This window comes from Ovis aries, chromosome 18 (assembly GCF_016772045.2).
Source record: "Ovis aries strain OAR_USU_Benz2616 breed Rambouillet chromosome 18, ARS-UI_Ramb_v3.0, whole genome shotgun sequence".
NCBI classification, from domain to species: Eukaryota; Metazoa; Chordata; class Mammalia; order Artiodactyla; family Bovidae; genus Ovis; species Ovis aries.
The window spans coordinates 25,888,122-25,901,530 of NC_056071.1; the positions used below are offsets into that span (position 1 = coordinate 25,888,122).

At 52.6% G+C, this 13,409-nt stretch overlaps 1 protein-coding gene across 9 annotated transcripts in view; it reads left to right on the forward strand.

Moving 5' to 3' along the window:
- The window catches only part of APBA2 (amyloid beta precursor protein binding family A member 2), a 130,252-nt gene that overhangs the window by 102,418 nt on the left and 14,425 nt on the right, over positions 1-13,409 (forward strand). For 8 of the 9 annotated variants that reach the window (XM_042235158.2, XM_042235160.2, XM_042235163.2 and 5 more), the window contains 5 exons: positions 75-155; positions 1,583-1,619; positions 8,301-8,446; positions 9,137-9,172; positions 11,089-11,175. In XM_042235158.2, the coding sequence (XP_042091092.1) occupies positions 75-155; positions 1,583-1,619; positions 8,301-8,446; positions 9,137-9,172; positions 11,089-11,175 (387 nt within the window). The remainder of the gene's footprint in view (positions 1-74; positions 156-1,582; positions 1,620-8,300; positions 8,447-9,136; positions 9,173-11,088; positions 11,176-13,409) is intronic. The other variant, XM_042235161.2, reaches the window with a different exon arrangement.

Genomic DNA, 13,409 nt, shown 5'->3' on the forward strand with positions numbered 1-13,409 from the left:
ACTTTAAAAGTCATTTTAAAATTTTTTCTAACATGTGAAGACCTCATCTGTATCTTTAACTTCCCGGTTTCCAGGTTTGCAATGGTTTGGAGCAGCCAAGAAAGCAACAGCGCTCTGATCTCAATGGACCAGTTGACAATAACAACATCCCGGAGGTGAGAGTTCTGACCAGGGGCCTTGACATGGGAGCTGCCTGCCCTGTCCCCATGGGCTCACCACCCCATGTGGGTGGGACAGGGCTCTCGTCCCACCCAGTGCCTAGGAGAAGGGGGTCCTGACAAGCAAAGCCAGGTGGCCCTGCAGGAGGAGGCGGCCCCAGGGGAGGAAGGGAAGTCCCTTTTCTATTGACTCAGGCCCCCACCGCCATGCGCTCCTGTGTTGCTTCTGGTACACGGGGCTCATTGGTGCTCCCCAATTTGATAGAGGCTCAGTCCACCCCACTGACCATCACGTTCTAAAGCAGGATTACTGAAGGGTAGTAGCGCCATGGATATCTGGGGCCAGATCCTTCTTTGTTGTTGGGGGGATGTCCCTGGCACCACAGGGTGTTTAGATGCATCCCCGGCCTCTCCCAGCTCAGTGCTGGTAGTAACCTTCCTCCTCAGGTTGTGAGAACCAGAAATGTCTACAGTAATTCCCATAAGCGCTGTTCTAAACTAACTGTGTGGATTTTAAAAACAATCCTGTGTAAACTCCCACTGCCCTGATGGGGAGGTTGTTAGAATGAGGCCTCAAGCAAGTTGTTTCCCTTATCTGGAAAGCACGGTTTGGATGAGGTTTTATAACTTGGATGAAACGACTGTGGTCAGTCATGCAGTGGTGTCTGATCTCCTTCATCTTGCTTTTATTCAAACAAATTTTTATGTATGTATTTATTTATGGCTGCTCCGCCCAGCATGTGGGATCTTAACTCCCTGACCAAGAATCAACGTGCGCCCCCTGCAACGGAAGTTGTTATTGTTCAGTCACTAAGTCATGTCCAACTCTTTGCGACCCTGTGGACTGCAGCACACCAGGCTTCCCTGTCCTTTACTATCCCAGAGTTTGCTCAAACTCATGTCCACTGGGTCATTGATGCCAGTGGGGAGTCCTAACCTGGATCTCCAGGGAAGTCCCTCTTTCATCTTGCTTTTAAAGATGTGCCTGTGGGGACTTCCCTTCAGTGATAAAGACTCTGACCTTTCACTGCAGAGGGCACAAGTTTGATCCCTGACCAGGGAACTAAGATCCCACATGCTGTATGGTGTGGCCGAAAGATAGACAAAAGTGTCTGGAAATTCTCATGCCTACCAGTTGGAGAACCACTAGGTGTTTTCCTTTTAGCAGTGATGTGCTAGTCTGGGGGTAGCTAGGTCTCAGCTGATGGCCTTTTGTACCCCAGGTTTTCCCATGAGAATTGTTAACAGGCACCCCACTTAAACATCATAGAGCTCGAAAGACACTGCTTTGCTATAAGGAGCTGATTTCTTGGGGAGACTTGTCACTCATGGGATCAAACTTGTTACATTATGGTGTCAGCTTAGATTTTATGGGCCAACTGCTTACAACTGTTGTATGTGTGTGTTTTCATATTTCCTAACAGACAAAGAAGGTGGCATCATTTCCCAGTTTTGTGGCTGGTAAGTGACTGAATTTTCTCTCTGAGGGGGCGGTTGCATTTTTATGTCAATGCGAATGGGACTTGGACTTCTGGTTTTCTCCTACAAAGATTGTGCATAAAGCGCTCCTTCCAGGGGAGCAGTTCTGTAATAAGGCAAGGTGTGAGGGCCCATGTCATCTGTGGGAGTTCCAGTTGGTTAGGAAACAGTAGAACATCTCAGGCTTCCCAGGTGGCGATAGTGGCAGAGAACCCACCTGTCAATGCAGGAGATGTAAGAGACATGGGTTCGATCCCTGGGTTGGGAAGATCCTCTGGCGGAGGGCATGGCAACCTGCTCCAGTGTTCTTGCCTAGAACATCTCCCAGACCGAAGAGTCTGGTGGGCTAGGGTCCATAGGGTCGCAAAGAGTCGAACACAACTGAGCAACTTAGTACTCACACACATAGAACATCCCATTTAATTACACCTTCAGTAATGGCCTCACACATGACACTGATGATTAAATTAATCAATTGAAATGTGTCTTTATAAGCAGCTAATTGTGATCTAACACTTCTGATTAGGGTGGATATAATTGCATCCAAATTCAGGCTGATTTTTTTTTTTTTTTCTTAAAGACTCTGCATTTCCTTCTCCTCTCCTGTCTCTTTTGAGGAGGTTACGATTGCATTTTAATATTCAATGAAAACCCCCAGCTGATCTGTTCTGTGTCAGTTTTGATGTGGGGAACATACCTGCTTGGTTCTTATCTGAAGGGCATCAGGGAACCCCTAGCAACAACCTTTAGGATACCCTCTGACCAACCACATGAAGAACCTCTTAAAAATAGGATCTTTCTCTTTGCCTGGAGGCCTATTCCTGCTCTTGCTAGAGGGTTACAATCAATGGTGTCAAATTTATTAATTCTTTCAATAAACTTAATTTATTTTTATGAATGTTTATGGAAGCAAGGTTAATTGATCATCAGAAATAAATAACGTAAACCTTTGGTATCCTGGTTTTCTTTTAAGTAAAGAACTAAAAAACCTGGGAAACTGAAGTCCTCAAATTCCTTACCTGAGGGGTCCTCACAGTGGTAATGAAGCCATTTGGGTGTTTTCATACAGTGGGCATTTCAGATCTGAGCCTTGACTTGCTCTTAAAATAAGTAATTGGGGTGAACCTTTCCAGATAAGACTGATAAGCCGAAGGCAGCTCTCACCTCCTCCCCATTAGCCTGTGACAGGGCAGTGCTCCCGAGCCCAGAGAAGGCCTGGGTGGACACAGGGGCCCCGCTGGTCCAGGGTGCTGTTGGCCCAAGGATGGGAGTCAGGAGGGAGCAGAGCATCCTAGACAGGGCTTAGGAAGACCGAAAAGACTTGTCCGTGTTAGAAACAGACAAAACCATGTTAGATCTTGTCTCCAGGACTCTGTTTGGACAGTGTGAATGGGGCTTGGACATGTTTTAAAACTGGGGCATTTATTTACTACTAGAGGTTTGTTAAGCTTTTTCTGAATAGTGCTTGGACCATGCCAAGTGTTATAAGAATGCAAAATTATTTATACCCAAGAAATCCCTGTGTGCTTTCCCCCTTTCTATCTGTATGGCCCAGACCCCTAATCCCTATCTGTGCTGGAGACCACTGTCAAATTTCTTATGAATCCTGCCAGAAATTTTCTGGGTGTATGTGCTAAGTCGCTTCAAACATGTCTGACTCTTTGCGACCCCATGAACTATAGCCTGCCAGATTCTTCTGTCCATGGGATTCTCCAGGCAAGAATACTGGAGTGGGTTGCCATGCCCTCTTCCAGAGAATCTACTCGACCCAGGGATTGAACCCACATCTCTTATATCTCCTGCGTTGGCAGGCGGGTTCTTTACTACTAGCATCACTGGGGAAGCCCATGTAAGTCTATGTATAGAACTTTACAAAATATTTTATTGAAGTGTAGTTGATTTTAGACCTTTTCCTTAAATTAGATATTGCACTGGCCACCTGGATCTGCACTTCCTCCCTCACTTCTTGGTAGATTTCATTTCTTGGCAGAGACAGCAATTGTAGCTCCACCTGCTTGTTCAGGTGGCAACACAGGATGTCAGTGATGTGGCTGTATGATGGGATATTAATCAGCACCCCTGGATTGATGGATTGATGGTTACTTAATTTGGAATTTATGGTTGGCACAGCAATGAGCAGCCTTTTGGGTGTGTCCTGATGATCAAGTGTGTGTTACTTTAGATAGAGGACTTCTGGACAGAGCATGCCTGCAGCTTTACTTGGCACTTCCTCAGCACTTTACATGCACTTCTCCAGGACTCCTGAGTTTCTTTTGGGGGTCTCTGGGCTCCTGCCACTAAATTTCCTCAGCAGCCCCGCTACCCTCTCCCAGGGCTCTCTCCTCAGTGGAGTAATAGCAGCTCCATCCATCCAGCCTTGCCTATAGCCGGCTTTCCAGTCTTCCTCCTCCAGGACCCTTCCAGGTCTTGCTGATTGAACCTCCTGGACGAATCAGTCTGTTGCAGTCCATTTGTCCTATTCCACACCACCATCACCACCACCACAATCACCATCTTCACTCTACCAGCACCATCACCACTATGATCATCACCATCATTATCATCACTTCCTTGCTAGGACTCCTGCAGTTACCTCCCAGCTCTTCTCCCTCCTTCCACTCTGCTGTTTGCCTATCTGCTGCCTTAGTTACTCTGCAAAGGTTTCCTGACGGATACCCTGCAGTGACAGTCCTGAGTGTGGCCCCAGAGTTCTCACATCTGGCTGGTACTTGCTTTACAACCTCCACTTGTCCTAGCCATTGGCCCACCCCCTGCTCCAACAATTTGCACATCTCTGTGCCACCTCAGGGCGTTTGCACCTGCCCTTGCCTCAACCTGAGGAGCTCTCTCCTTTCCCTCTGTGGCTTGTTGAGGAGAGGGGCTTAGAAATGCTTTGTGCCTGGATCAGTGACAGTGATCTTGGGCAAAATATTTGACTCCACGTAGACTGTCCTTCTTTGTAAAACTAGAACACTGAAATCTACTTCACAGGTTTGATGGGGGCTTAATGGAGCAGGGGATCTAGTGTGTTGGGCTGGGGGCTACACTTGGCGGCTTTTTGTGCTCACACTCCCTTTCCCATCTGAGGCTGTGCTCTGGCCTCCCCAGCCACCCCCTCCACGACCTCCGGGGGCAGCAGGCACAGCTGAATGAGCCAACTTGGGGCCATTCCCCTGGAAGCCTTGTCTACCCCCCTCCCTTTAGGATAATCCCTCTAAGGTAGCATGGCCGGGGCTCCAAGATATGGCTCTGGGCACCTCTGACCCCTTCCCTGTTCAGAGAAGCCACTGGGGCCTCTGGTTCCCCAGCGGGTGTTTCACACGAAGGCTCCCTCCAGCAGGGAGCAGATGGGCACCTGTTCTCATATCCAGGCTGAGCAGCAGCATTCTGATACACGCATGTACGTCTGCGTCATGCAAAGGGAGTTAGCAGGAGAAATTCTTTCTGGGGACGCAGATTCTGTCTGGTGCTGTATTGTTCTGTCTCCCTCTAGTGGGCTCAGCTCAGCTTTGTGTTTGTTCAGGAGTTGAACAAAATAAGGACTATACTCAAAATAAGGACTATACTCAAAATAAGTTTATACTCAAACACGCGGGGCCAGCTGCTTCAGTCTTAGAATGAAGCTGGTTAATCCTTGCTCCTGCATTTGGTGATTGGAGTTGAGAGCTGTGTCTGTGAAGATGAAATAACCCTCCTCCTACTGGCCACTCCTTGGTGCTTCCTAATGTGTATGGGGCTGGGTGGGTGTCTGAATGGCGGGCTGGTGTGGGAGGTACTGTCGTGTGTAGTGTTTCCTATTTGAAGAAAGAGCAAGGCAGGAGTGACATGACCCCCCCTCCTTGGAAGGGGAGTGTCTGCTGGACTTGTAACAAAGCCCACAGTCCTTCACTGGCCTTTTCCCAGGGAGCAGGTGTCCATGGGTGTGGGTGGTGGACCCCGCAGCCTGGAATCGGGTGCCTTCACATCAGAAGTCTGTGCCCCCAATGGGCCCCAGATCTGATGGGCACCCAGATGGGGCCAGCCTTTAGTAAGGCTACTCTGGGGTGTGGGGTGAGATAGAAAATGTCTGGGAGCTGACCACCCTGGGAACTGGCAAGTGGAGCATTAAAGACAGAGACTTCAGGTCTGTCTCCATCCCCAGGGATGGCGGGGCACGGAGTATCATGTGATCCTCCACCCACCCCACACTTGCTGAGGACCAGACCCTGAGCACTGTCTGGGGGTGTTGGGCAAGCATGACCCCAGGGCTCCTGAGACCACCTGGACTTTCCCTGAGAACAGAGTGATGCCATCTACTGGTCAGCAAGGGCTTCCCTGATAGCTCAGTTGGTAAAGAATCTGCCCGCAATGCAGGAGACCTGGGTTCAATCCCTGGGTTGGGAAGATCCCCTGGAGAAGGGAATGGCTACCCACTCCAGTATTCTGGCCTAGAGAATTCCATGGACTGTATAGTCCATGGGGTCACAAAGAGTCGGACACGACTGAGAGACTTTCACTTCACTCACTGATAAGATGGACCCTGGGGACCATGCTCACTGGGGCACAGGAGGCATGAGGTGGTAAAAACGGAAGTGCCCCTGTCAGGAGCACTGAGGATCGGGGCAGAGGCTACTATTAATGCCTGAGCTGGATGCCCTGTTCCCTCTGTTGGAAGTGACTTCTGCCTCTGCCTGGGTCATGACAAGCCTGATGTGCCTGAGTGTGGACCAGGCACCCCAGTGCCTTCCCCCTCCCATTACTCCTCCCCTGGAGCCCCCAGCCCTGCCTAGCTGGAAGAAGGTTGTTCATCTGCAGAGCAAGGACCATGGTGCCTGATGGATGGACAAGGAGGGGTCCTCTCCCAGTGCCTTTCCCTCCCATCACCCCTCCCTCTCCCATCACCCCTCCCCCATTTCCCTATCCCTCTGCCATCACACCCTTCCACCACCCCTCCCCCTCCCATCACCCCTCCCCTGGAACCCCCAGCCCTGCCCAGCTGGGAGAAGGTTGTTCAACTTCAGAGCAGAGCCCAAGGCACCTGAGATGGAACAAGCAGCCTGATTTGACCCCCGGTTGTGGAGCCGCTCTCAGAGGATCTGGTTGAGGCTTCCACACAGGCAATCAGAGCTTCCTGGAGGAAGCCATGGGGGCCCCTAGGTGCATCCTCTGGGGGCTGTTGAGGGGAGGATGTCAGGGTCAGTGGGAGAAAGAGGGTCCCTGGTGTGTCATGATTCCAGGGCCCCCAGTTCTATGCCATCAGGATGGAAACTACCCTGGGGCATTCCTGAGTCAGGACCTAATAACACTGCATGTGTGCATGCTAAGTTGCTTCAGTCATGTCCAACTCTTTGCGACCCATGGACTGTAGCCCACCAGGCTCTTCTGTCCATGGGATGCTCCAGGCAAGAATATTGGAACGGGTTGCCATGCCCTCCTCTAGGGGATCTTCCCCACCCAGGGATTGAACCCACATGTCTGGCACCTCCTGGATTGGCAAGGAGGTTCTTTACCTCTAGTGCCACCCAGAAAACCCCGTATTAACATTAGGTTCCTCTTAGACTTCAGAACCCTCACCTTGTTCTGAAGTGCATCGTAGAATTAGCCTTATTGCAGGAGCTGCTGCTCTGGTGTGAAGAGACAGTTGTTCCTTTTTCATCCGTGGTTTCCCAGTGTGTGTGTCTGCTGGATGAGCCTAGATATGGGTCTTCAGGCCAGTGGGCACTCACTGTGACCAGTCTGGGAGCTTTGATCTCAAGCCCATGGAGCTGGTTTGTTGGAGTGAGAGTGAAGCTTACAGCTTTCCTCCAGGCATCCCAGACACACATGCAGGCTCTTCTCCTGAGGTTTAAAGAGAGCAACCGTTGCAGAGAGTAAGTGTGGAGACCTGCCCTGAGTCCAATGTCGGCCTGAGGTCGGGTCAGTGAAGTGGCGCCTTTGTCTCAGGTGACAACCTGCTCAGTGCCCCCCAACTCAGTCCACAGATCCCGGGTATCTGGGGTGGAGACACTGGCAGAAGCTGGAACCCCTCTAGGAGTGGCCTGTCCAGGATGCAAGCCATAGCTTCCTGTGGCTGTTGACATGTCAGTTAATTAGGATTGCATATAGATTTTAAAATTCAGTTCTTCTGTCACACTAGCCAACATGTTCAAGTTCTGAAAAGCCAGGTGAGGCCACCGGTTCCCACATTAAACAGCTCAGAGATGGAATATTCCAGATCTTACTGTTGACAGCTCTGGTCTTGAGGCAGCCGGTGGAACAGAGACCATGTCACCCAGCCTGGACTGGGGCACGTGGAGCAGGAGGAGCCAAACTGGCTTGTGAGGGGCTGCAGGCCTGCAGGAGCCCCAGGGCACACAACTGGAGTCTGGTGGGCATTTCCATCACTGAAACCTGGTGGGCTGTCTGGAGTCCCAGGGCTCGGGGCTGATCAGGAGATGTTTGGGAAAGGGCGCCCTGGGGTTGTAGCGCACCACTATCCCCTTGGAGGCCTGAGTGTCTGAGGTACAGCTGCCTGGCCTGGCGTTGTCCTCCTGGGGCGTGCAGGGTTTCCTGGCTGGGGTGCAGTTACTTGCTCTGTGCACTGTGGGGTCATGGGGGCAGGACTCTTACCCCAGCCTGAAGGCCCCTGGCCCTGCTGCCTTGCCCCTGTGTGCTCTCAGAAGTTGACAGCTGTCCCCCCCTCAGTTCCAGGGCCCTGTGAGCCAGAAGACCTCATCGACGGGATCATCTTTGCAGCCAACTACCTGGGCTCCACGCAGCTGCTTTCGGAGCGGAACCCATCCAAAAACATTAGAATGATGCAGGCACAGGAGGCTGTCAGCCGGGTCAAGGTATGGGAGGCCCAGGACAGCTGGGTTCCCTACAGGGAGCACTGGAGGGGGTGGGCGACACGGCCCTCTATCCAGCTGTGACCCGCCCTCCAGCCCTGGGTGCAAGAGTGGGAGTGTCTGAGGTGCCTGGCGGGGCCGAGGGAGATGGGGGTTGGGGGCGCAGAGGCTCCTTAACGAGGACCTGCCACTGGGCCCCCTGGACATGCAATTTGTAAAATGTGACTGTTCTGAAGTGTTCCAGTCACGTGTGTGTGTATAGCCTCTAGTTCCTTTTTGACAGTCTGTGTATCTATAGTGCCAGAGTCCTTGCAGAAAGGAGAACAAACAAACAAAATTATATGTTTTATTTAAATTTATGACCTCAAGAAAAGCTCTGATGTACCTGCAGCTCCGGGTGGATGTCGACTCGATCACCTGGGTTTGAAGTGTGGGTGTGGCCAGGCTCGGGGGCAGGAGGGCAGGACCTCGTCAACAAAGATAACAGGGTCAGGAGAGAGGAGGGGTGCCCCTCTGGGCAGTCGAGGGTCTGTGGACGTCTGTGCCCTTGCAGCCCAGCCTCCATTCTGGTCATGCTCTTCAGCTGAGGGAAAGGGGCTCCAGACATGAGCCCCCTGTGCTGCTCAGGAGGGGACAGAGCAACCCAGCTCACTTTGCGCCCACCTGTTTTTCTTTCTCTTTCATGCTGCTCAGAGGATGCAAAAGGCTGCCAAAATCAAGAAGAAAGCGGTGTGTAGGATGTGGGGTTTGCGTGTGTGTCTATGGCTTGTCCTGTGCACTGGGAGGGGGCAGGGAGGGCCCTAGGAGCAGAAATGATGTAGCAAACCCATTTTCTATTCTCTTGGTAGGTCAGTGCTAGACTTCTGAGTGAAAAACCACCCACTCACAGAAGCGTTTAATTGTTGTCCTTTTTCATTTCCTTTTTTGAGTCTCCGTGAGCTAGAGCACGGTCACTGCCATGTGTGATGTGGCTGGTTTGTGTAGACATTGTAAAGTGTGGCTCTGATGTGACCGTGTGATGCGTTCAGTGCCTAGGCCCCCTGTACAGAGTTAATTAAATCGCCCTGATATTTAAAGACTCATTAAGTTTAATTTACTGAATCGGGATGAAGAGAAGTGCTGTCTGCCCAGGGGACCCTTTCTCTATGGAGAAAATTTCTGGAGCGTGGGCAGGCTTTTAAAAATCTCGGGTCGACCTTCAGTTCTTTGTTCAGCAGTCTGGTCGGTAATGCTGGGTGTGTTCTAACCATCCTCCCACTTCAGGAAGCATCCCATGCTCGGTGTACAAGGGGCTGGCTGGGCCCTGGCTCTGCTTGGGCATCAGGAGAGTCAGTCCCCTGTGCCCACCTGGACACCACATTCTGGTGGCATGGCCAAAGACCCTGCCAGGGGCTCCCTCCTGCTGCAGTGAGACATTGTCCCTCCGGCCCCATGATGCCTGCTGTCTGCCCAGTGGTCCCTCTTTGGGTTCCTTCAGCTGCAGGAAAGGCAGGACCTCACACACCCGCCTCTGCTCCAGCCGCCTTTGTGCTGGGTACCCCCCAGGCATAGCAGAGAAGGCCTGGCCTTGAAGACCTGCAGTGGGATGTGCTTTCCCCGAGGAGATGCCTGCCCATCCTGGGCAGCTGGAGTAGGATGGTCAGTGTGGACCCCAGCCTTCTCTTTGGGTCCAGAGAACCCAGAGGGGTTGGGCATAGGCACAGCAGAACTCAGCTGCCAGCCAAGGCCAGCGATGACCTCCACAAAGGATTGTTCTTTCTCTCGGCCAGGAAGATGCTCAGGGTCATTGCCAAGGGCCCCTTCACCGGTCTGCCTGCAGCTGGCCAGGCCAACAACAATGGGAAGGTCCCCGTGAGGAAGCAGGGTCCCCAGCAGAGAATCCCCACCCCAGGGGCTTGCCAGTGTAATCGCCATGCCCAGGAGTAATTAAGAATCCCCTGTGACTTGCTGTCTTGGTTCAGGCCAGTCCTTGAGCATGCACTAAGCTTCTAGAACATTCCTTTACACATCACTAGTGGCCATACAGTGGGCATACCCAGGAGAGGACGGGCATTTGTGGGGTGGCTTCTCCAGTGTCCTGTGAGGGCAGCACCCATTCTGGTAGAGATCTTGCCCTCTTAGGGTTTTTGGAAGATGGCGGGGGAAGGGCGGGGGAGTTGACACAGTCATTGACATGACTGTGCCTTTAAACCAGAAGAAAATGCAGATATGCATTTCCACCAGTGTGAAAAATCCGTCCCCCTGCCTTTCCTGGCGATACTTGTAATCCCAAATCCAAGAAATGTAGCTCTAGTACCAGACTTGGTGTTTCTGCTGTGTTCCAGAGGTTGGGCAGGCAGGCTCGCTTCTCCTGGAGTGGGGGGCTGCGCTCTGGATGCTGCGGCACAAGCCACCCCACCCCCCAGCATCCGGTCCCCTCCTGTTCAGCCTCCTGGAAGCAGTCCCCCTGCCGTCCTGTGCAAACCGCCCCAAGAGCTCACTTAGCGGAGATGGGCTCGGAAGCCCGCGTTTAGACTCCCATGGCTGCTTCTGCCGACGAGCTTCTCCCTCTAGGGGCGCTCAGGGTCCTGCATGAGATTGTCAGGCCTTTGTCTGAGTTAGTTTTTTTTCTAAGGTTTGTAACAGTCTCCACCATCCTTTCTTAGAATTCTGAGGGAGATGCCCAGACACTGACGGAAGTGGATCTCTTCATCTCCACCCAGAGGATCAAGGTGTTAAATGCGGACACACAGGTGAGCCTGGGGAGATGGGGGGGCTTTAATATCGTGCTCAGGAACTCCCAGGAGAGCCAGGTAGAGCTGCAGACCCCCTCTGCGGGGCTGAGACCATGTCCTTGGGACAGTCTCCCGGCCCCTGCCATGGAATATAGAGTGAGCTCTGTGGGGTGGGCAGCAGCCTTGGGCTGGGCGGGTGAGGCTGGTGATCAGGTGTAGCAGCACCGGGCATGAAATAGAGACATGATGAAGGGGAACCGGGGGTAGGGGGAGCAGGAGTCCTGTGCTCACCCTTGGGGTTCCCAGCGGCCCTCTCAAGGCCTCTGTGCACCAGGCTGGGAGATGGAGCTGGAGGGTGGAGACCCAGGCCACCCTTGGTCCCCAGCGTGGCGGTCCTCCAGTGGGGAGGGTCCTGAGATCTCTTGCCTGTGAACCATGTGCCCAGCTTGTGTCTGACTCAATTCTGCTAGTCTTCCTGTGCCTGGGTCTTTGCATGAGCCTGCTATTGTGGGAACAGGAAAGCCAGATGGAGGGGGCCGGGAGCTGGGGGAGCTGGGCCACGGGTGGATGAGCTTTGCAGAGCCTAAGGGAGTGAGGGAGGGAGAGTGGCAGCTGTGGACAGACGTGGAGGACCCGGCTTACTCTGGAGACAAGCGGGAGAGGCCAGATGCCGGGGTGACGGCCCCCTGCTTCTTGCCCTTGGCAAGTGGTCCGGGTGGTGACACCAGGTGTGTGAGCAGCCATTTCCCCAGCTCCCTGTGGCCAATGGTGTCAGATCCAGTGACGACCTTGTTGGACTCGGTTACAATGTCGGAAATGCAAACTAGTGATTTTCTCACTCTGTTCTGAATTTTGTTATCTAATGTGCTCTGTGTATAACAGCTTCCTTTTCCTTTTCCCCTCTTTTCTTTTCTTCCTTCTCACTGTGGACTTCTGAACTTTCCTTAAACTTGTGTTATAACCACCCTCCCCCATGGGCTCCCCTGGTGCCTCTGATGATAAAGAATCTGCCTGCAGTGTGGGAGACCCACCTTCTATCCCTGGGTTGGGAAGATCCCATGGAGAAGGAAATGGCAACTCTCTCCCGTATTCTTGTCTAGATAATCCCATGGACAGAGGAGCCTGGCGGGCTATAGTCCATGGGGTTCGCAAAGTGTCGGACATGACTTAGTGTCTAACACTTTCACCTCACATAACCCTACCGTTGTTGTTCTCTTGGATGCTTGCCTGGGCCATCCTGGATCCCTGCCCTCGGTCTCGGATGGCATTCCTGAGACACTGAGATGTTCTTAGGCCTCCTTGCACTCCCACTTCAGGCCTGGAACCGGATGCTCTCCGAGGAACCTTGGTTCATGTCCCTGGGGAGTGACATACAGAAACGAGACCTGGGTGCTGGCTGTGCCTGTTGATGCTGAGAGGCTATTGATCCTGGGCCCTGAAAATGAACCGAGCTGGACAGTATTCTTTTTAAAAGCCAGGGGTTTATACACGTGCCTTGTATTGGAGCCCAGCTCCATAGGGTCCTGCTCACTGGCCCCTGATTCCACACACAGCCTCAGTCCACAGTGTGGATCACAGCTCCCGACACCCTCAGTGTGCTGCCTCCCTTGCTGTCTCCTAGTGTGGACCATGTCCTTGCTGGGAAGCTGAGAAGGGCATAGGATGGCTCGTACACAGCAGATGAGCTGGTTTAACTTCTCAAGGCCCAGTGGGTGGGACAACCTGGTGGATGTCTGGGGACAGAAACGGCAGCAGCATGTGTGTCTTGGAGCAAGAGTGACACTGTGATGTGGCTCCTGCCACGGCCTTCCCTTGCTGATCAATCGTAGAGGCCCTTCCTCCTCATGGGTCTGTCCCCGGGTGGCCAGAACTAGGCCTTGTCCCTCTGACCTTTGAGTCCAAGTTCCCCCATGGGGCCTTCCACCTGGCGAGAACTCAATTCAAAAGCATCAATTCTTTGACGCTCAGTCTTCTTTAGTGTCCAGCTCTCACGTCTGTACATGACTACTGGAAAAATCATACCTTTGACTAGATGGACCTTTATCAGCAAAGTGATATCTCTGGTTTTTAATACACTGTCTAGGTTTGTCATGGGCTTCCCAGGTGGCCCTAGTAGTAAAGAATCTGCCTGCCAATGCAGAAGACATAAGGGACTCGGGTTCGATTTCTGGGCCAGAAAGATCCCTTGAAGGAGGGCATGGTAACCCACTCCAGTGTTCTTGCCTGGAGAAACCCATGAACTTAGGGGCCTG